General features: G+C 31.6%; 1 protein-coding gene across 8 annotated transcripts; it reads left to right on the top strand.

Moving 5' to 3' along the window:
* The first annotated feature begins 793 nt into the window (after positions 1-793).
* LOC111623698 lies at positions 794-19,239 on the top strand. Of its 8 annotated transcripts, XM_023366366.1 has the most exons (12): positions 794-973; positions 4,114-4,233; positions 5,827-5,914; positions 9,538-9,607; positions 9,681-9,806; positions 11,427-11,450; positions 11,627-11,657; positions 11,726-11,790; positions 14,824-14,886; positions 15,332-15,373; positions 15,460-15,521; positions 19,114-19,239. In XM_023366366.1, exons 3-12 carry the CDS (start codon positions 5,877-5,879, stop codon positions 19,133-19,135), a joined length of 543 nt encoding a protein of 180 aa, XP_023222134.1. In that variant the 5' UTR covers positions 794-973; positions 4,114-4,233; positions 5,827-5,876; the 3' UTR covers positions 19,136-19,239. The 8 variants fall into 8 exon arrangements, with proteins under 8 accessions (XP_023222134.1, XP_023222135.1, XP_023222136.1 ...); XM_023366367.1 differs by lacking the exon at positions 4,114-4,233; XM_023366368.1 differs by lacking the exon at positions 4,114-4,233 and having other exon boundaries at positions 794-977.
* The last annotated feature ends 5,959 nt before the right edge of the window (positions 19,240-25,198 follow it).

Genomic DNA, 25,198 nt, shown 5'->3' with positions numbered 1-25,198 from the left:
GGACTGGCAAATTTTGGTGGTTAAAGAAGGAAGAAAGAGGGGAGGATCGTGTTTCGTAATCGTGTTTCGTATCTCCAATAGGGTCGGACTTAATGACGATTTTACTCGTTATCAGCATTTATAATTTTTCACAAAGCCCATCCCTACCCTCAAAAATTAACCTTCTTGCCATTTTATAATGGTTAAAAATGTAAAAAATTTTTAAAATAAAATATCGTAATGGATGGCGCCACACGAAGTTTTTAATGTTGCCAGGAAAGTTAAGCTACTCGTTGCTGAATTTTTAAAAATAAGTTCAGGAGACAAGCGCGTAAAGTATGCTGGTGAATCTTTGCCTTATAGTATGAAAAGTTTGAGCTATGTAAAATACATATATATTACAAGAAATAGGCCCCGTTATCCTTCCTCCCCTCGTTACCACGGCAACGACAAGTCACTATTGCCCGGCAGTAAAGCTTTCCTCAGCGATTTTCCGGAAATAGTACGAGACTATTTCTGAGTATTGAGAGAAAGGTAAACTTTTCCGACAATGTCAAGAACGTTATCACCTCTTGACATTACCTTGTTGGAATTTTATTTATGTTTTATCCTTACAGAATGTCTCAAAAAGGTTTAAGCCTGGTACTCACATGCGGCAACGGACGACGGAAACGGTTGCCGTTCCGCTGTCTTTCCGTGTTGCGTGTACTCACATGCGGAAATTACCCTACAATTGAAACGCGCCATCTGCCTGCCGTAAATGTAAATAAGCTACTACAATAGGTAGGCCACGTGCCAGTAGTCGTAAATGGCGTCTACCGGGATTGCTTTGTTATATCAATTAATTTTAAGTTTGCCTTCGATCTTTTCGCAAATAAAATACCTCAAAAACGAATAATTTGGATAGGAAAAATATTCTAAATCGTCGAAAGTTAGGAATATCGAATACTTTCGTCGCCGAATTACGCTTACTCCATTCCCAATACTTTACGCAGTAAGTAAGTCTATCTGGCATTAATATTTAAATCGGATAGTAATATAACGTATAAATGAAATATATTAGTGTATTAGTCTACAAGTAAAGCTTTTTAGCTTGACGACCGCCATAGTTCGAATGCTATCTTCTCACGTGATCTTTATGGACATTGCTAAACGGCCTTCCTATTGGTCTAATTTTGCCGTTCCGCTTTCCGCGACGGCAAAAGTTGAAAATTTTCAACATCGTATTCCGTCGGCTTCGACAGCAAAAGTGATGTCATTTTGCCGTTCCGTCGACGGTTTCTGTCGTCCGTTGCCACATGTTAGTACCAGGCTTTATAACCTCAACGATAGGTAAATACAGTGGTGCCACGTACAGTACTTGGAATTTGATTCGTTTCAGGAGGCCGTTCGAACTCCAAATCGTTCAAAATTAGAATCAATTTGTCCCATTAGAAATAAAGGAAAGTCAAATAATCCGTTTCCGGACCCTAAACTATAACCACTTCGATAACCTTAAAATGGCGAATACACGTAATCTGAGGTAAAAATGACACAATTAAGTGACTTAATAATAAATTAAAAGACGAAAACAATAAATAAAACATGTAAATACTGTATAATGAAACGAAAATCGCTTTTACCGCTCGTACACCGTCGATTTAGGCATCTTAAACACGGCATACGTGTACCACTTTCACACTTCTTTTTTTCATGTACAATCTTTCTCTTTGACTTAGATGCTTTCATACATTTCTCGGATGCCACGGGTAATAAGCAAAGGTTACATTGGGTTGATAGAAAGTTTCCGTGTTTTGAACATCTGTCGTTACCAGGGTCGTGCCGAATAGTTTCGGCTTCTGAGGCAAACCTGACATCTGGCGTGTCTGATTCAACGTTAATTATACCATTTTATAATCACACACACACCAAAAAAAAAATTCTATGGATTTTTAATTCCACGGCTTATTTTGGTTCTTCCAAGGCGCCCGGGGCGCGTGGCCACCCACTTTTCCTTAGTTACTCCACCAGACGTTACTTAACATAGTTGCGTGATTTATTTAAATTATAACAGTTAAGAAATTTAACACATTATTCTAATGTGAGATTGCATTCATTGTTTAGAAGCTTATTTTAAACTTTTTATTTCATGTTTTATTTGAATGAAATCAAATCGAAAAAAACATATCGGGCATATTATGCTTTACGAGTTTCGGAATGGATATAACTCGGCACAAACAATAAAAGATTTATAATGCGTATGGAGAAAATGCACCTAAACTTCGAATGCGTCAAATGTGCTTTAAAAGTTCCGTTGGAAAAATTTTGAACTAAAAGAAACAATACGTCGGGAGCGTCCAAAAGCTATCACGAGGAAAAATTGAGGGAAGAAATTGTTAAAAATCCACGAATAACACACAATATATATAACACCGAACATAAAGCCAAGAAAGCTCGAGCTACAGACAAATTGAGCACTCAACACGCTTCGAGCGCATTTTTTCACTGCGCGTATAGTTAAAGCATCGTTCGAACTCCGATATAAAGTTTTGTCGAATTTGGTGTTCGAAGTACGAGGTAACAGTGTATCTTTTTAAGTATGAAACCTGTATTATTTAATTCCGTGTTTCTCAACGGGGGCGATATCGTCCCCATGTGGGCGTTTTTCCATGTTTCCATATTTTTTGTGAAGTTTAAGATATAAAAATTTCGATATTATTAGTGACTGCTAATAATATCGAATAGAAATTTAATAGCTGAACTTTTATTTAATATTTTCCTGTAAAGATTGAAATTTTACCATTAAAATGCGGAAGCATTCTTTATATACACATAGACTATTACTTTGAATAGTACGATAATGTCTATTTACTCCCCTTATAGCCATAAGATCATTCTATTAAAACTATATTGTAACGTACTGTAAAATTTAAATGAATATAAATAGATTAAATTAAAATCACAGAATGATTATTTATATAAAGATCTTTTGAATAAAACATTAATTTTTTAACACGAACAATTGCCATTTCTTCATTTATTACTTAAAAATTTAATGATCCCATTTGTTAATTAGTATTGCAAAACATTTTCGATAATTCTTTAAAAATTATTAGGTAATGTTTGATAAAATGCAGTCTCTATCAGCAATAAAGGGATAAATAATCAAAGATTCTTTTCTGGTTTTGGTTTTGTATTCTTATCGCCGTAAATAATACAAATAAATCATTTTTTTTCATTAAATTAGCTTGTGTTCTTTTGTATAACTGTTTTTATCAATTTATTTATATTTGCTTCTTTATGTATATTTATGTTTTTACATAAACAATAAAGTTTGTAAAAGATTAAATAATAAAAAACATTTTAATAATATATTATTAAATATATACGTATATATATCTGATACAGTATATAAGACAATTTAATGATAATGTTAAATCAATTTTTATTTAATGATATGATAACATTTTTATTGACTTAGCGATATCATTAAATCGATATAATTCACAGAATTGATAACAAGTTATTGTGTAATTCTAACGAAAACAAAACTTGTATAGCTGAGAAAACAATCAAATATTTTAATTTGACTTGGTTTATTAATTAAAAACATGATAAACGTACGTAGAAAAAATTTAGTAAGTAAAAAACCAGACAAACTACGTTTAAAACAAAATCTGTGTACCAATCAAAACTGATCAAACTACCAATGTGAGAAAAAACTTTATTGAAATAATTCAAAATAGTTGGGTATTGATAGAAACGATTAAAAACAGAAAAGGATGTATTGATGGAAGTTTTATTTGCAGGAAAATTTCATGAAAAAAAAAGACTTTCTTTAAAAGAAGTTTCAGATTTTTTGAGAAATATTCGAATGTTTCGTTAAATATTTCTATTTCGAATTTCAAAACAAATTTTTAGTAATTATATAAAATCAATTAATATTATTTAATTAAATGAAAATCTTTGGAGTCGCAATCATTTCTGTTAATGTGTTTTATTTATTGCTAGATAATTTTCTTTTGCAAATAATTCACTCTTTTCTCAGTTGGAAACAGTAATGATCTCAATTTATTATTTAAAACTGATGTTCAGTCATATCGAAAATCGTGTTTCTTTTAATTCCTGTTTTGCTTAATGAACACTTTATTATAGAGTACATCATTGTTCGCTTGGTGGCTTCTGTTGAGAAATCGCAACCCGAGTTTGGCTGGCCAATACAAAAATATTCTTCACTTTCCATTAACTAACATAATGTATGTAACAGACGAAATTGTGAGTAACTTTAAATTTAATAACTAAATAATAAGCGATATTGCTAAGTAAGTATAGTTTAAACTATTTTGATTCTAGCAGATAAGCCCGGCGTTGCTCGGGCAAAAAATAACGATAGCGAAAATTAAGATTATTACTTTATAGCCAATCTTACCCGTTTTCTCAGAATGCAAGAATTAGGTCGCCCTGTTTCCAGACTAATTAGAGAGTTTTTAGATGGGTATAGAAATATGTTCGATTTCCCGCAAAAACGCAAAAAACCGCATCTGCGCCTGTAAATCTTGCACGCCGCTTTCTCTTAATACTTCCATTGTTACTCAACACTTCCATTTTTAAGGAATACACTTCTTTCATTCCCACGTGGTCCCTACTAAATGTGGTATCCTACTAAAACGCAGTTAAAAACAAAAAATTGCATTTAAAATAGTACACTAGAAGCTGAGTTCTTTAGGATAAGCCTTAATCCTTTCTCTCTCCCCCGCAGGGAGAATTTCGAAAAATCCCTTTTTAGTGTATGTTCTTGTGTCGTACCTTAACTGTGTACCAAATTTCAACTTTCGAGTCTTAACCGTTTGGGCTTTGCGCTGATTATTATTATTATTATCAACCCATCTCGATTATATATATACAGTATATATATATATTAAAAACTTAATGTTGATGCGATTTCATAATGTAGAAGCTGATGATAACGACGACTGTGATTCGTTCTGCTGCAAATAATACGACAAAAAGTGGTGAGTGAGGGTAGGAAAACCTTAAATTTATACATACATTAAATTACAGAATTCAATTAGCTAATAAAGATTATTAAATAGATTGTTTTGAATGTTATCTTTAATATGTTTAAAAGTATATGAAAATATGAAATGAATAGAGAATTGATAAGTATATTAATTAAGTAATCTTTTATTTTAAGTACTTTAAGAGTCAATTTATCATTTTTGATGTAGGCGTATATTATGATAACCTTATGAATATTATCAAAATTATCTGAATACTTCAAGTTCTACAAGTCTTTCACCAAAATTGATTTAATTAATTTAATAAGTAATTGTTTTATCCATATTTTTATTTATAATTTAAATTATTTGATTTATCAGCTGTTTAGATAATAACAGTATTAATTATAACAGTATTATTATCTAAAGACTTCGTCACTTATTCAGCGATAAGATCCTTATGGAACCAATCATTTAAACTTTTAAAATTGATTAAAAATACTGATATCGATATTTAGTTTTTGTTTTTGATTTTGTGAGAAAATTCATATCCTGGTGAGTATAATCTTGCAACATTTTAAAGTAAAACCTATTCGGCTAATACGAATGCCTTTTATACTGTACGTTCGTAATGTAGAAATACATTTTAAACATATTCAGCCAAATATTTTGATATTTCTGTAACGTTAACTTGTTAAAATGTTATATGGAGTAAATTTATTATAGATTTCTTAAGATTTTAAATGTCACTACATTATTATAATTTAATTTATAATTTATTATAAAATGTGTAATGTCATTCTGCCGATTAGTATTGTCTTATAGGAAATTACTATTGGATAAATACGATATATGTTTGAATATTTTTCAGATATTTAGAATATATTTGTTGAGATAACTTGGCGAAGTTTTGTTTCAAATATGGCAGATCCTTCCAAAGCACCAGACAAAAATGAGCGGTAAGTTTTAATAAATATGTAATTATCAATTTTGATGATTATTCTTCAAAACAGAAATTTAAATGGCAAGTGTTTTTTAGTTTAAATAGTTTACAATAGTTGAGTGTTAAAATGGTTGAGTGTTATTATTCTGAAATTTCAAAAATCTTAGAAAAAATGATCTAGACATAAAATGTTGCGCATCAAGGAGGACACGAGATGGAACTGTCGATTTCATCGAAAGTGTTCTTATCGCTGACACCAATATCATATTGTGAAATGAAAACACTTAGGTATACATATTCGAAATATACATATTCGAATTATACTGAAGAAAATAGGTTATTTTATTTGTAACATTTTGGTCGAATAATGCACCTAGCAGAAATTATCAGCGTTGATATTTTTAGTTCAATAGTTATGCTCTGGCAAGTGTATCTGGCAGACCTGCCTCTGTATTTGTGTAATAATTAATAATAATAAAAATAGTAATATACTATCTTTATTGCACAAAAAACAATAAATAAATTTCTAATTTATTACAATGGCGTGTCTGTGCATGCACCGAGAAAAAAATTCGAAAATTAATACAAAAATAAAACAAGGTTATTGTTTTTTGTACAATAAAGACATTATTGACATTATTATTATTACTCAGATACAGAAGAAGCCACGGTCTGTCGGATACAAGTGCGAGAGCATAACTGATGAACTAAAAATAGTAATGTTCGTAGCTTCTGCTCGGCGCGTCATTCGACCAAAATGTTTCAAACAAAATATCTTATTTTCTCAGTAGAATTTGAATTTGTAATAAGAAACGGGGTTTTTAAAATTGGAAAGAATAGTGTCGTCTTCTGTCTCCCTCGATGCAGAACATTTTCTGTCTAAAACATTGTTTTTCGTAGGATGCACATTTTTCGAGATATTTTGAGTAATTAATTAAAATGAGACATCCCGTACATAAGAGTATATACCAGGGGTGGCCAACAGTTTTTGCCCCCGGGCCGGATTGGAAAGAAAACTTTTTCCACGGGCCAAACCAGAGGTTGCCCTAGGAAGATTTTGAGATGGTGCGAGATCTCATTGTGGTGTCACCCCGTAGAGAGTGAATTGTAGACAGAGATTACAGATACATTTCTTACATTATCATGCTTTATCATGTTTTGTAATGGAGGGATAAGATGTGGATTGATACATAACGATCAGGCATATTCCTTGGCGGAAAAATCGAACACAAACATCTAAAAATGAAAGTAAAAGTTAAATTGCGTCCTTTCTCGTTTCAATGAAGCGGAAGTGTTGGCGCACCAAAGAAGAAAACCCAATTAGTGGTCTTAAAAGCGGCTGCCGAATGGATTCGCTGTTTTGGTAGGCCGAATGAAAAGTATTTTTGTCTGCTTTGACAATAGAGCAGCTCTGTTATCGATGTCCAACAACCAGAACAGAAACCACGTTATTCAAGTTATTCACGCAATTGTTTAATCCAAAAAACGCAAAATATATGCTTTCAATTCTTTTGGATTAAGAGTCAATGTAAAATCTAGACAATGATCCAGCACACTTTCAGACAAAATCTGTAATTGATTACCAATTTGCTAATATTTCACAAAAATTTCAAATATTGATCAGTGGAGCTTTAGGTATACACTTTCTGAGAATTCAACGAACAGTTAAAATAATAAATACCGAAGTGTTTTTGTTTTCTGATGTTTACTCAAAGCTACAATTAAAACATAGAAACTCTGATTTTAAGTGGTTAATTACTTAAATTATATTTAAAAAGTAAACGCTTTTATAATAATTATATAGGGGAGATCGGGGCAACTTCGGCATGCGGGGCAAGTTTGTCAAGCGCTTTTTTTAAAAAAACAAATTAAAAGGAGACTTTGGTTATAGGTTAGGCAGTTGAGTTTTATTGGTGGCTTGTTGAGTGTAGTGTTTTTATTGTTCTCTTATCAAGCAAATTTTCATTTTCGTTCAATTCCATATAATATTTTTTTTCCATTTATATTGAATTGGCAGGTTTTGTTATAATTCCATGATAACGAAAGTTACTTTTCCTGTTAGAAGGATGTAACTTCAACTTATTCACGTGGCCAGATCGTGGCTTGGCATTCTGTTCTCAGGGTTGTACTTAATGTTTCGAAATCATGACTAGCGGGGTAAGATCGGCAACATAAAGCCACATTAGAAGCAAAGGATAAAAATCAAACAGATGATAAATGAAAACATGTTTGCATTTGTTATTCATGTATATATGTCTTTGAACTTGCATTTCGTTGTAATAATATTAAATGGGTGTTGGATTTGTATTTCTTTGTTTTAATAGTGAATTCCAACTTATACATTGTTAATAACATAATTTTATATACGTGCCTATCTTGCCCCATTACTGTTGCCCCTATACCAGGGGCAACTTTAATAAAAATAATTAAAATAATTACAACTTTACGAAAAGAGAGAAGTTGCCGATCTTGCCCCTATACCCGGGGCAACTTCGTCAATTTCTCTCTTCTTGTAAAGTTGTAATTATTTTAATTATTTTTATTTCCAAACTGATTTTAACCAGTTCTATAGTAAGGTAACATTCCAATAGACAATATGCAAAGCTTTTTTTTCAGTTTACAGCAGTATTTATTACACAAAATTTAAGTAAAGATTAACATGCCGATCTTGCCCCGATCTCCCCTATAATACAAAATAACAAAATAAAGGTAATTATAATGTACAGTATATGTTATTGAAAAGTGCATCAACCGTAATCATTCTAGACAGACTATGGTCTAACACACATATTGTGACGTTCTACGAACTTTACAGGGCTGGAAATATTTGATATTTTTTGAAATACAGTATCATGTTTTTCTGCATATATACTCGATATCAGTTCTGATTTCACTTTTTATTTTTATGCAAGAAATCTGCTTCTACTCAAATATTTCGTGTCGGCGTTAACGTCGACGTACAGTCAGGGCCTAATTTAGACCTTCCCGGGCCCTAGGCAAAATAATATTTACGGACTCCTTTACAAATTTTGTATTACTACAAATATAAATAAAATTGTAATATTTAAAATTAAAGTATTTTCATTTTTACATTTGAATATCTTACTTACCTTGTAATTTTGGGGCTACAATAAAATTATGAAGCAATAAACATTATATTTTTCTCAACAAACACTGCTTTATTCTGAACGTCACCGAACGCATCTAATTGGCATATACAAACATTATCTAATTCTCAGTGATGTTAGATGTCGGAGCAGTAGGTAATGTCATTCTTAATTATTAATTCTTGAATATGGCGCTAATAATATAGTAATTCGCATACTAATAAAACAATGGCACGTTTAGAACCTATTACGGGCTCCCAATTAATTACGGGTAATTTGGCACAAAGCAGTGCCTTGCCTGCTTTGTGCCAAATTAGGTCCTGCGTACAGTACATTAACTTTATTATACGTATTTGTCCAATGAACCGAACCAAAGTATTTTGCCAATGGCTAAATTTCATTTGAAAAATAACTTAACTTGTTTGAAAATGAAAACTTAAACGCATCTTAAAAGAATTAATTATAAAATTAAAGATATAGAAAATTAAATATAATAATGTAAAGCACATCAAAGTTTCATTATTATTTACAGAGATCAAAATCTGGCTCGACCCGAGGCTAATTCTATCCCCCAACAACCATCTCAGTTTACTCTGATCGAGGTAATTTCATTAGCATTTGTAATTATTTAAATGTTTTTTAAAAATGTTTCATATTTCATTGTAATTTTTAAAGCAACCCGATTCATTTGCCGAAGGAAATTGTGTTTGCACGTTAGTACATCCGCACGCCAGTTATTCTCGTTTCAGAACAGTTATATGTTCCAGTTGCAGAGCACCTTTCTCGATACAACCTTTAGCAGTAAGTTGTTTTTTTTTTCTTTCTTGAAATAACCAAGTCTAATCTTAATCAATTAAATATTAACATTTGCTAATGATAATGTATTAATGTTTTGAATGCGCGTAAACAAGCGAGTTTCTATCACGATAAAAAATATTTTATAACACTGCGGAAAACAATTTTCATGTTTTTGAAATTATTCCTACGTACGGTTCTTACAAGTTTTATGTAAAATTTAAAGCTTTTGTATCATTTTAATCGTTTCAACAAAATAAATACAGAATTTTAATTGAAAAACTTAATAATAATACAAAACTTTCGTTATATATTTACATATACAGTCGAACCCCCTATAACGCGGTAGATACGTTTCGCTTTATAAGAATTTCGCGTTGTAGGAATCCTTAAATACATGAGCCAATCACAGCCCGGCACGTGTGCAGTTTACGGAAAGGTTTTCTTCCATAAAATTAATCGATTCTAGACTAATTTGACTCAACATTTCCAAAACACGTATAATTTTTTGGGAATAATCCATATAAACTATGCTATAAACAAAAAATTGTAGGATTACTTACCGAGTGTGCACCGTTCGACGACGCCATTGCTTAAGCTTGTTTTCGTCGCGGAGCAGCTCACCAAATGGTGGGCGCGTTTTCTGATAATTTATTTTTCTGCGAAAAATTCGTTGAACTTTGGAGACATCATTAATATAAATAATTTTTATGGCCGTTGAATAAGAAATGTTTTTTTCACAAGAAATGTATAAAATTACAGTACTGTATTAGACTTACAGTACCTAATTTAGGTCTATATACTGTACAGACGATAGTAAACTCAACTTACCTGCCTAAACTCTCCGTAGCGTGTAAGTAGTTCGGCTGCTCGTCCACTATCGGTCCAAATTCGACCAATCCTGTCGCGACACGAGTCGGCGATGACGTTTTACCGCATTTTACGAGTCTCTTTTAGCGTCTTTATACGAATACTGTTGCAATTTTTTCGCCGCGATATACGAATCCGCATTATATGAACCCGCGTTATAGGGGATTTACTGTATATATATTTTATTTTTATTTTATTCCGAACTGATTATATCGTTCCATTGTTATATGTAGTGATTATGCCATACAAATATTTACACAATTCACGGTACACTATACAAACATACATTCAATACGGCGAATTATCACTTTTTACACCTAATTGACTGCATTATTTTAACACGTGTTATTTTAAATAAAATTAACAGATCGAAAGTTATTAAAATTTAACTAAAATTGCGATAATTTTTGATTTTATTGTTGTTACGTAATGCGCTGTCTTCTCTTATGATATCGAATTGCCATACGGAGTCTGGCATTTTTAATCAAAACGAACGTATAATTTACTATAGTTTTTAACATATTATTAAAATTATTCTTGTAAACATAGAAGAAAATAATTAAAATTAATTTTGGTAAGTCAGGCTTTAATTGTTGAAGATTCTGTAAAGTATGTTTGATAATTGGTCCATACTGTGGCTATAATTGGTTCCACGCATTCATTTATTTAGAAAGAGAATCATAGAATAAATGGAATCAATTTTTTAAAATTTTATATCTTTTAAACATTTTCTAATACAGTATGTCTTTTTTACAGATTCAGCAACGTTCCTTTACAGTCGTAAGTTGTAATTTTAAGACATAAAATATCATTTAATAATTTTCTATCGAATCATTTATAAGTGACAATTTATCACATCAGAACTCAAATAAAAAATTCATTGCTTACAAATGAACGTAGTAATAAATAAAGTAATAATCGACGTATTGTTTAAACTGCCTTCTTTTATTATTTAGGCAAGAAGTGATCCTTCATGTTGCCACAGAGGTAAATTTACTATTTCTACAAATGGATAAATTATTTTAAATTGAATTGTTTATTGTATTTGATTTTAGAAGATTTAACTAAACATTGTAAGAAGGCAAAAGAAAACGTGGCTGAAATTGAAAAAACAATAGCAGTTAGTATAGTAATTGACTTAAATATTTGACATAATTTTTTATAAATGTAATTTTATTGTATTTCAATGCTACGCACCACATGCGTATTTTTCTATAGGATAAAGTCACGGCTGATATCAATATGATAGTGACGTTACTCGTGACGTCGTAATAAAAAAATTTCGTTAATGTTAAAGATTTAAAGTCTGTAATTGATTTCTCTTTTTACGTTGGCCAGAACAAAAGTAAAATATGCAAAGTTTTTGTTTTATTCTCCTTAATGAATAAATTTTAAAAATAATATGATCGAGAGGAGGTCCAATTGTGTAAATATCAATAGTTATGTATAATTTATATATGTTATCGTGAAAGACCGAAATTAGAGAATGTCGATATTCTCCGATGAATGTCGACACGTACAAAATAGGCCTATGTCGGTGAAAGACCGAATATTTGGTTATATTGTACATTCGAACAATCGCCGGTGTATGTTGACAAGCACAGATAATCTCTGATGGAGGTCGAAACGACACCCGAGAAGCCGATGTCGACAGAAAGGCGACAGTCTGTCGCCAAATCCTTTGTTCTGCCGCGATTGAAATCACGTGGTATCTATTTGTTATACTCTGGAACACTGCTGTTTGTCAGTCTTATACAAGGTTTGCTGGTGCTTGCAACATTTTCTTAAATTTTATTATTTTTTTATCAGATACCCTAATTTATATTGAATGGATACTGCAGTGAACCAAGAACTTTTTTTGAAAAGTTACGTGCATTAATTGCAAGTAAATGAGAAGATAATTGTTTTTATTTTTCTCAAGAAAAGTAATCTAAAATACTTTCTGAAGTGATTTCTGCTAAAACTAAGCGCATTTGGATTACAGACGATTAAAACGTTTTGACGTTTTAAAAATTAATGATGAAGAGAAATTAACTGTACCATTAAAACAGGAGAAACACTTGATTACTATTACTGAAGGAAGCACCATTAAAACAACACTGAAGTATTATTAAAACAGGAGAAATACAGTATTATGTTACCAATGATAAATTGTTTAGTATACTATCTGGAACTCACAGCAAAATAGGCCATGGAGGAAGAACACGTATGCTTAAAGAATTGTAACTTAAATACAAAAATATTACATATGAAGTTGTAATGTTGTATTTAAATTTATGTAAACAATGTCAAATGAAACATAGTGCACCTAAAAAAGGTATTGTTGTGAAACCAATGGTCAGTTTAGAATTAAACTCAAGATGTCAAGTCGATCTGATAGACTAGTCACACAAGGATGGCGAATTTAAGTTCATAATGGTGTATCAAGATCATTTAACGAAATTTGTCCAGGTACTACCTTTGAAAACTAAGACAGCTGAAAAAGTAGCGTATCGCCTTAAAATATTTTTAACATTTGGTGCCCCAACTATATTGCATTCAGATAATGGTAGGGAATTCTGTAATCAAGTTATATCCGAATTATGCGCTATGTGGAAAGATGTTAAGATAGTTCACGGAAAGCCTTGTCATAGTCAAACAGAAGGCTTAGTTGAAAGGGCCAATCAGGATATACAGAATACGTTAACTGCATGGATGAACGCTAACGATACAAATAAATGGTCAGATGGTTTGCCTTTGTACAATTTGCCAAGAACATTACATATCACGAAGGAATACGCCAAAGTCCTTATGAAGCCATGTTTGGCGTTAAACCAAAAAGAGGCATAGCATTGTTATCTTTGCCTGGCGAACAAATAGCAAATATTGAAACCGAAGAACAGCTCGAAGAAATTGTTAATACTTTTGAAGGAAATGCGAGCAGTGGCCATAACGAATACCATATTCCAAAGGAAAATATTGAAGAGGAGCTGCAACCCACCACGTCTTCATGTCAAGCCCTGACTGAACAACACGAATTTATTCCTATAAAAAGAGCGGTCGCGAAAGAGAATCTTCTACTGCAAGAAACGAAAATGTTACAAACCTCAAAAAGAAAATTTCCTCCTCTCAAATTGGTGATATCTTACAAATACAAGTCCCTGATGTTGACCGTGGTCGTACAGATGCCCAAAATTTGTTGGCGGTAATTGTTGGAATAGAAGACTCCTACTTTTATAAATTAGCAAACAAAAAATGTACCCTCAAGCAGCTTTAAACCCGCAATCAGTTCGTAATTGGTAAAGAAAAGTTGCTTTCCATAGATGAGATTTCTTCTCAAGAAATATCGCTGAGAGAAGCAGCTGCAGATAATTCGAAAAGTGGAGGGCAAAGCTATACACGCTATCATTGCAAAAAGAAGTGCTCCACGAATAAATGCAATTGTAAAAGCAAGGGACTCTTGTGAAATTCAATGTCATAACTGTTTAAGTTGTTGCAATAAATAAGACTGTATAACGTTAATCACATAATATATGTGTAAGTTTACTATTGCGTATTATTTTTCTTTTCTGATTAAGAATGTACTGTTTCTTTTAGGTTCAACAGTTTATTTACATGTGCCGTTACTTAAGCTTTCTCATATTTTGACATATTAAAAAGTTGCATTTTTGTCTTAACGTAATAAAAATATTTTTATTCAACATTCACCATCAGTGCATGCTGAATGTCGACATTTGCCTGTGTAAGTGAGAAATAGTGATATTTAGCAAATATTTCGTACATACACGAAACGACTGTGTGAATGCTGACATTCACTGGAGAATCTCGACATTTGCCAGATATAGGTCTTTCACAGTAACATATATATAATAAAATGCACATATATATAATAGTTCCTTCTCTTAATCATATTCGGCGGTCCAACGGAAATACGAATAATTAATATATGTACCGTACATTGATTATTCGGTGCGCAATGCACCTTATGGATCGTTTTGATTAATCTCAAGATAATGTTATTTAAAACCAAAAATAAATATTTATTTGTATTGTAGTAATAATTATTTTTAGTTAAAAATTACAATTACAACAGAATTATTATTATATTGATATTTTATGGAATAAAATCAGATTTTCTAATTAATATGAAATTATTAACCATTATTGTGAATAGAAATTGAAGCGCAAAAACAACGACAACTGTGAAAAATTGCAAGAAGCTTTGGCTCAGCATGCAGTAAGTACAATAAGAAATAATATATGTTTACATTTCATATTAACAATATTCCAGTGTCAGATTCAATAATTTTAACATGTAAATTTTATTTCGTTGTTTGCTTAAAGATTGGTCGAAAGTTCTGTTTTCTAGTCTAGCAATGATTTCCATATGAACGATGATTAAATTAATGACTTATCCATTCTTTATTCCACTGTAAAAATTTTACTTTACTTTTTATCACGTTCAGTTTTGCATACTTAATTCGAAGATTTTAGTTTATTAAGTTAACTTTGTTTAAATAAAGATGGACTCATCGATAATATATACATGAATATATCGTGTCATAATGCAAGTAGTCAACTCTTAAATACATTGCATTAATGCTAATGTATTAGTATTCATTTATTATTATTTTATTATTTTTTACGAAATATTATTATATTAATAACAATTTATAATATAGGAATTAAGAAATAAAATTGAACGAATTCTTAGAGAATCTTCAGTAAGTGGACAATCTTATTATTTTATTATATGTATATATATATATAGGCCTATACGAACTCCATTTATATAGGAATTATTATGTAGGAATTAGAAAGAATGTATAGACGTTTGGAAGAACAAGTCGAACAAATCAAGAATTCAACAATGTAAATATTTATGTTTAATTTTATTTTATTTTCTGTTTCTTTCTTACTTATTCGTTATCTGTATTTTTAAAATATATTTTCAAGCCAACAAGGTATTGAAATTAGACAATTTTTGCTTTTAATGTAAATTTACTAAATTTACATTAATAAGTCTGAAATGTCTGGGCACAAGACATTTGAGGCTTTGGAATAGACACAAGAAAACAAACTTTTATTTAGCACAAACAAAACTGTAGGAATGCTTTTTACCTCTAAATATAAGTATTCGTTCCATCTCTTAAACTCAATAATGTGAATATTAATTGGGTCAGCACTCACAAATATTTGGGAACCTATCTTTACATTAAGTTACTACAGAAACCATCTAGAGTACATTTTGGCTCGTGTGAAATAATTTGCATTAGATGTGCAAAGTGTATCTGAGGCTTAACTTCTGCAGCTGTCTCAACTTTTATCAAAGGAGCTATCCAACCGCTAGTGTTTTATACAGCTTGTTGTTGGACTCATGTTTCCTACAAGTCTTCTATGCTTCTAAACTTCTTAGTGTGCAACATCTTTTTCTGTTGAAATAAGTTCGTTGCTGTAGAACTGTATCTACAGATGTTCTTCCTTGGCCCCTGGCCCTGCGGGCTAAGGTGCTCCTGTATTATATGAGGACAGGTTGCATCAGCACTTTCCACGAGCGTCTCCTTTGGAGAACTGGTATCAACTTTTTAACACTCAAGTGGGTTGTTCACAATGACTCTTTGCATCTAGTCGACTTCAACCTGTCTGATGTGTCTCTTGATCTTATTCCTGTTTCTTTGCCTGCTATTCTGAATGACGTTTACATCTTCACAGACGAGCATGTATACATCTTCCAAGTATGAGCATGGTGTCGGCTCAAGTGTTTGCGTATATACCCTTTTACATGAAAATCCTCGGCATATATTTAGGCAGCGTTACAACCAGGCTACCACTATATATATATATATATGGATTGCATCTAATACCTGATGGATTGCATCTAATTCTGCTTGATATATATATATATATATATATATCAAGCAGAATTAGATGCAATCCATCAGGTATTATATATATATATATATATATCAAGCAGAATTAGATGCAATCCATCAGGCAGTTCGATGGAGCTTGATACTTCCTTACCGTTTTTATAATTTATTTCAATTTTTGGTGACTCTAAAACTGCTTTGGCCTCTCTTATGAATATTGACTCTCGAAGTAGTCGGATTAGAAACATTCAAGAAACCGTAAGTTTAAGTTTGAAATGCTTCAAATTCTGAAATGAGATGACAGATGATGCGGCAAAAGATGCTTCTAAAAATGAAAACTTACTTCTGACTTTACAGCCTTATTCTCGTCAGGATATTCCTAGAATACCCTGACGATAATAATCTATGACAATCTTATCTCTGCATAGAATCAGACATGGACTTCTTTGACTAAAGGGATTGTCATCAAAATATTCTACTCAACAGTATATGATTTTCTCAAGCACCCAATTAAGAATTTTTCCTATTCCTTTTCTCATATTCTAACTAGACATGGTAATTTTAATTGCTATCTAGCTGCACATAATTTGGCCAGCAGTACCTTCTGCTCATGCGCAACGGGTAAAGTCGAAACTGTAAAGCATATAATTTACGATTGTCATATCTATGAAGTTGAACGCTTCAGGCTAATGCTGGAAGTTCTGTCCTTGGATATGGTTGGCCCTGTCCAGCTCACGTTCTTGTGTTCAATGAATTGTGTGCATATTTCGCTATTTTTATTAAGGATATCTTTAAGAAAAAACGGTTAATTGCTTATTCGAATTCCGGTTGTTAGCTAACCATGATCGATACCGTATGTGCATTGTTCACTTTCTTACTAATCTCTTGTCATGTATGTTTATGTATGTACTTACTGATTTAGTGTAATACTCATTTCAGAGGGGTGCACTTAATAAAAAGAAGCCTCAAATGTACATTTATTTCATTCCTAATTATGTTGACATCTTATAAGTAAATAATTTCTTACTATATTTTATGCCCGAAACCTACAGTTCAAGTAAATGCAAATGCATGTAAACATTTCTGTTATGCTGGGGTTACTTTGAACCAGCGTGGAGGTGGAGCAGAGGAGAACATGTTTTCTCATTGTGCTATTCCATGAGTGACTTTGGATTCTCTGTGGATGATTCCAAACTACGCTGCATTGTTCATGTTTATTTGGGTAGGACTGGGGGAATAGTGAAACAGTCTGTAAATAATCGACCAGGAAAACAATAATTGAGAGGTTTTTTTTAAAAAAAAAAAAACCACAACTAACGTTATGTTTTGCAGTAAACACAAATAAGGCTAGGGCGTCAATAACAAAGGAAACACAGATTTCATAGACAATTTAAAAGAAACTTTGTAATTATGATGAGATAAACCTAACTGATGACCCAGAATTCAAGACAGTTATAATTAAACAAGGTGTCAAGTATCCAGAAAATGTCCGCAAAGCCTCTAAGACAAGTATATCAAACATGATTGGAAAATCACATAATTTACTTTTGTATCTCTTTTATACATTTCTCGGATACTGTTAATAAATTACTACACTTATTTCAAAGTATGTTTTTGTGTACATTGCTCCTTGTCCATTCCTGGTTTTTTTATCAATATAATATTTAATAATTTTGATCAATATAATCAGTATAAACTTTAATGTCGCGAAAGTATCCTTTCTCTATGAGGATACTTGGCGCCGCATTTTTTCGTCTGTAAAAAGTAAAGTAAGAAAGCTGCAATACTGAATTTTGTATAATATTTCAGTACACACTTCAGAGTACTGTACATATGCAATAGAACACATTTAGAACTCGGATATAACAGATTGCAAAGACTTCTGAAGAAAAAATCAGTGCAAAGTACCCCCCATTTTACGGTACTGAATATTGTATTACTCGAGTACTATTATTTTCGATAGAAATAATTTTAACTGTAATTTATTCATTTCATTTTGTACAATTTATTGCATTTTTATTCTTTTATAATTGTGTTAATTTTTTATAATTGAACTGTCACGATGGTATTTAGCATTATTTTATTTTATTTGAAATTAGCTTTCTTTTGTCGTATACAAACACTTTGTAAAATAAGGAATAAATGTGTAAAGAGAATAGACTTGAAGTTACGAAACATTGTTTGGTAAATTCTAGATATTTGTATGCGATATTTTGAACAAATCGACTATTTTGACTTTATAATCTTTGGTCGCGCAAAATTTCAAATGAAATTCTTTCGAATGATAATTAAAATATCAATTCGAAACGCATTTGGATTACTTGTATAGGTAACGTTATACATTGACCATCGGCCGAAGAGGACTTCCTAAGGGAAACTGGTCCCTATTCAAGTGCTAACTTCCTTTCTTAGGACTAGGATAGTCTCGTAGCAAAACACTTGGAATATAAAATACCAATCGATGCTTTACGTTAATATTAGTAAAATCTAGTATAAAAATTTCTTGATTCTGAAATATTATTTTTCAGTTTTAATCTAAGCATTTACAAATTTATTGTTACGTTCATTTTTAATTTATAACGTTTTGTTTTCAGGTATGGAGAAAGCGGCGTTTAATGGAACGAGACAATTTTCATTTTCTTCTTTGAAAAATTGTGTAATCTACATCTATTGCTGTAATTAATCCATAAGACTAATAAAAATGTTTGAGTTGAAATTTATTCTATTCTAAACCTAAATTTTATATCTACAGTAAAACCTGTCTATGGCGACCACCAACGGTTCCTTCAAAAAGTGGTCTTTTAGGCAGGTGGTCGTCCAATACAGGTGGTGCTGTAATACCGTATTTCCGTGCGTATTTTGCGCACTTTTTAGCCATTTCTACTAAGCAAAACTCGAGGTGAGCAAAAATAAGCGAATTTTTTCAACGATATTGGTATTGTATTTTATTCTTATCGGATAACTCGATTTACAGGAACCGTCATCATATTATAAGACAGATTTAATACCAATATTTTAAAGATTAATACAATAGTCGCATTTTCTCGATTATAATGCACACTTTTTTTCCGACTTAATTAATTCGACTCGGTTCTTTTCGTTCGCTCCTCAGTTTCGTGTATTACGTCATCAATATACAAGCGCGTCCTATCTCTCCATCACTTTGATTTTGGTTTTCGTTAGTTTAATCTTATTTCAACTTTAAAAATACTGTATTTTTTAATATTTAATATTTTATTAATTAATTAAGTACAATAAGAAAAATTATTAATTAATAATAAAACGATTTTATTATTTTTTTCTCATTATACGATTTCATTACAATCGCGGAATCGAAAATGGAAGTAAAACTGATTTTTGCATTAATGCGTTTATTGTTTTTTGAATATTTTGCCTCCGAAAATTACTTGGATATTATTTTTCTAAAAATATCGTGGAAATAAGGTAGGTTGATACAGAAACTATTTATCGCACGTGTACTGTATATGAGCTTCAAAATAAATAAATAAAAATAGATTTTATCAAACGATGAGATCAGCCGATTAATTGTATCGTTTACAATATTTTACACTCCCAAGGAAAATACTATAGGTCTAGGGTAAAATAAAGTTTGTTTTCCCATAGTTAAATTTCGCCGCTAATTGCTGTTGTGATAACTTTAATACGATCTTCTAACGACAGCGCTTTGCATTTCTTTCATTTTTCGGACATTTTCCAACAAACTGAAATGAATTTCCTTTGTTGCTAGACTAATTTATTAACACCTGCACCTAATTTCGAGGGTGGAAGAAGTGCCCGGGATAGGTTCGAACGAGAGTTTAGACTAATTCATTATGTTAGGAGGTGGAAACGTTGTTGAGATGGGTTCTTACAATAGTTTAGACCAGCTACATTCGCGAAATTGGTCGCTTATTACAGGTGTTGTATGTTGTTTCGGACCAAAAATCGATGCCCGCGGTCGCGTTACACAGGTGGTCGTTTAATACAGGTAACTTATACGAAGGCTCTATGGATAAACTATTCCGTGCCAGAAATTTTTGCCCGTTTTGGCAGGTGCCCGTCGAATGCAGGTGGTCGCCTAAGCAGTTTTCACTGTAGTTAATAAACAGTGGATTTCGATGAAAATTCTTTGCCAATTTAAATGTTTTTGAAAAACCTTTCGCCCTTTTCTAATAGAAATACGCGATTTTATTCAAACTGTATTGTTTTCTTTGGCAGTGCCAATTGAAATTTTCATTATAATTGCAATTTCTTACATTATCTAATTAAAATATTAAGGTCGCTGTCTTTCTGACCATTTAAATTATACTACTGGAATCGCAATTACTTATAAGATCAATAAAAGTAAAGATATGAATTTCGAAAGTCCGAGTTTTAGAAAAATGGTAAATAATAAAACTACTTTGTAATTGTTTTACAGTTATTAGGCAAATTACTTTTGATTGTCTTCCTTTGATTTCTAAATCACTTTCTTTCTTCCGATTTTCTTGTGTCTTTTTTGTCATATCGGTGTGGTTCCTTGTCACATTTTTATTCTCAACGTATTAATTCTTGCCTTACTTTACTTTTTCGTTTAACTCGTAAGCTGATGTATTATTTGTTTATAGTTAAAGTTATAGAAATGAGAGGCAAATATGAAAGTTATCGCACGTTTTTTATTTGATAGTAAGAAAATAAAACAATAAGTGAGCAAAAAGCAATTAAAATAGATTGAAACAGAATAGATATTTTACAAGTAACTAGATTCTCGCATACTTCATTTAATTTATGGTTACTAAAGGCTAACATATTTGTGATGGGAAATCTCACTTTACAATAAAACCACTGTTTTATTTCGTAAATTTTAGTCTCGAGAGTCGTACAGTAAAACCATGTCAAATTGTTTATACTATTTAAAAATAAAAATAGTAATAGATCGTATGGATGCTCACAGTTTTAGTCTAAATGTCCTTAAATCTATCTATATCTATGTGTATATATCACAAACAAAATGTTTCGTCACCCGAAACCGAAATCGAAATGAACACTTTCCAAAGATATGCTTTAAATAGAGACTGAACTCTGCCTGCATGAAAAATAACCAAGTCTGACAACAAGTATTTTATTCATGCTCTTCGAAATATAGCTCTTTTTTGGTCCCCCAAATTTTAAAAGCACTCGAGTCAATAAATTTTAAATTATTAATTGCCATTTAATTTCTTTTTTCAACGAAACATGATATTTTAATCTTACCATTATCCTCGATTATTACACTGCGAGTAAAACAATAAATTCGTCAAAATCTAAATAAACAAAACAAATGGACAGATCAATTATCATTTATGTTTCCTTTTGATGTTAAAAGTTGTTTATTTATTGATTTGAATAACTCCAAGTTTCTGTGAATTCGAACTTTTATGATTTCTTTCACAGGAAAAGGTTCTTGCGAAAGAAATCATAAAGAACGGAAAATTCTGGCATTTTTTATACAGTAGTAACTTTATTTTGTTTTTTAGAGAATTTTTTACTATGTAATTTTACAGTATAAGTTTTGATGTTCTATTATATGTTTTTCAATTACTGCATTTATAATTTTTATTGAAAAATATAAATTACAGGAATTTTTAATAAGCGATTTATTATGAAATATAATATTGTATAATAAAACCGAAACTGATATTTTGTCTTTATATCAACGGTATTTGTCTTTAAATGCCGTTGTTAAAGAAACAATAATGTTAAATGGGCTTTGATGTCATCGGTATTTACGTAAACGTCAATTAATACGACATAACCACGAATAAAATTCGATGCTGAGATATATCAGAAACACTTTTTGATGAAAGAACAGAGGATAGAGATTGCACATCGTGTATAATCTGTTTAGTAAAAGACCAGAATTTTAGTATTCGTTAATATCGCGCTTTTTCTTTGTCTCCCGACAAGCGCGATATAACGAAGGGCTGTATTATCAAATAATTCGGTTTTAATTTCACTTTTAATTAATTAATTAATTTTGATTTTATTTTAAATTTTAGTTTTAGTTTCAATTTCGATTTTAGTATAAAGACCACAGTTTTAACTATTAGTTTGAGTTTTAATTAACTGGCTACATAGTTTGAATAAAGACAGCTTTCTTTATAAAACAAATATGCAACAACTTTATAAAAATCTGTATTGTGAACAATTTAATATTCTATATCCCGTGAAAAAACTTTTTCCGAAATATAATTTATTTTTGAATAGGCCGTATTTAAACTAATAAAAGCACATAATTGATCTGCACTACTGACTTTTCAAACTTGTTAATTATAAAACGATGACGCGGTGTTATTTATCAATAATTAAAAACCACACTGCCGTTGGCCAATTTTCGTCGATAGATTCAATATTAATGAAGAAAGATACTAAGTAATTCGTGATTCAAGTATTCTAAGTGATTCGTGTAGTTGATAAAGAACACATTAGAGAAAAACAGAAAGTATGGAATACAAGTAAGTCTTTTCTTTTTAAATCACAGAATAAATCGTGTAAGGACCTGCGCTTCGATATAGTCCATGTATGTAACTTGTTTGTTTGTTTAGTTGTGGCAACGCAACACTTGGGCGATCTGCCTAGGTGGGTTGCCTTTCGGGAGGTCTTTTTAATTACGGGAAACTGGTCCCTATTTAGGCGTTACAGACGTGGAGAAAACCCGGAAAACTCCACGTGGCCATCTCGTCAGAGCGAGGCGCGAACCCACGACCCAACTCAGTGTTCAGGGAACAAAGACCGCTTAGCCACTGGTGGGCGTGATTGATAAGTTAACTCACCGATAGGAGTTTACTGATATGTTTTTATGATAATTCTGTGTAGTTAACAGGAGTTTTGAAAAATCTATTAAAATATTTGATACATTTATTCTGCTCTCCCATCTTGTATTATTTATTTACAGACATCAATATTCAAGTACAAAGTAACCGATTCCAGCTTATTTCTACTTAAGAAGTAGTTAAATTATTAAGAGATTAGAGAATTAGGGATATAAATAAAATCCTGCTGAAAGAGCCGAAATTTTACTTACAAGTTAAACAAAAGTTTAACCGAACCAATCTCTAGCCGAGTACAATGGAAATTGATTTCTTCGTAATATTAGATGTAATAAAGACAGAAATTTTTCCAGTTCAATGAAAATGACTGAAAAGTTGTAAATTTTGGAAATTTCCGTGGACACCTGGTCTTAAAACGAATTAGTTAGAAAACAAATGACGGACAATCTACTTAGTATTAAATTTAACATATGTAGATTTTTACAGCTATGGTGAGAAACGTTTAAAATTTACAACAACCCTGTCGCGTCCTTTGAGATGTACTAGTGATACGACAAACGAGGCATTTGACATTGACCAGTATCGGCACTTTCAGGTTTTGCACTGCACACCTACCAGGACCGTCTCTGATTCCATCCATTAGCTACTGGTAGGGAGCTATTTGACTAAGTGGATTGTTTTAAGATTTAAAAAGTAAAGAATATTTATTAATGTTATTTTTATGTACGTTTCTTTACAAAGCTATATTTAATTATAATTTTCTTTAAAAGTATATTCATACAATTGAAGAATATTTTGTACAGGTATGTATATCCACCACACAAGTAAATTTGTATAATTTTAATTTTAATTTTAGCCCTTATATCGTGGCTAGCGATTCAGAATGTAATTGTGATATTAAAAATACATATAGATAAGTATACGTTTTTTTACTGGCTTATCGAACAAACGAATACGAATGGACCCTAGACCATCACTGACGCACAATTAACTGATTGCCCCTGGAAGTCGGCTTCTTACAGAAACACAGCTTCCCTATCATCAAATGTCACGGCACGCCACTGTAATTTAAGCGTTTGTTTCAACAAAAGAAGTAAACGAAAGGCCAATAATAATTTTTTGTTAGAATTTAAAATATAATAAGCCGATTAATTATATTTTAAGGATTGAATTTCTACAGCGAAAAACGTTCGGGCCAAAACGCGAACCCCTCTACATCAATATCGGATATATAAAAATTTTATACGCAAATACGAGTAGTATTATTCAAACCGGCATTTGTATACATTGGGAATTTTTTAAATATTTTTTAACTAAAATTAATATTTTAGAAAATATTGCGTAAAGAATTACAAACCTCGTTATCTATGTAAATAAAAATGTTGACGGCTGGATGTCCGAGTGGTCAAGGTGGCAGCCTACCGCTCTAGGGGAACCGTGGATCGTATCCGGTCGGGTCAAGGAAACCCCAGGAATTTTTCGGGGGTTGGTCCGTTGGGATATGTTGGGCCCCGTCCCTCGCCACCCGGTGGGCCTGGCCGAACCCATAATGGGCCTGCTATAAGAGGCCCTCTTAGTGTCCACAGGGCTGAAAGAGTATAAAAAAAATAATAATATAAAAATGTAAATGTTCGTTTGTTCGAAATCTTAAATCTCCGAAAGTTCTTAATCGATTGCTTTGAATTTTTGCCACAATTTTGCATTCGAATACACGCCTGCTTTTATATTATATAGATGTCGAAATTTCCCCCCGCGGGAAGAAGAACAAAATTAAGGCTTGCGGTGAAGAACTAGTTTTCTATTATTGTATTTTAGTTGCGGGTTTTTTTTTGTTTTTAATTGCGTTTTAATAGGGTACGTCAAGAGAATGTACTGTACACTAAAAAGGGAT

This window comes from Centruroides sculpturatus, unplaced genomic scaffold (assembly GCF_000671375.1).
Source record: "Centruroides sculpturatus isolate CEXI.00-Female unplaced genomic scaffold, Cexi_2.0 scaffold80, whole genome shotgun sequence".
NCBI classification, from domain to species: Eukaryota; Metazoa; Arthropoda; class Arachnida; order Scorpiones; family Buthidae; genus Centruroides; species Centruroides sculpturatus.
Note: the sequence above shows the minus strand (reverse complement) of the source record. Positions and strands in the feature narration are given on the sequence as shown.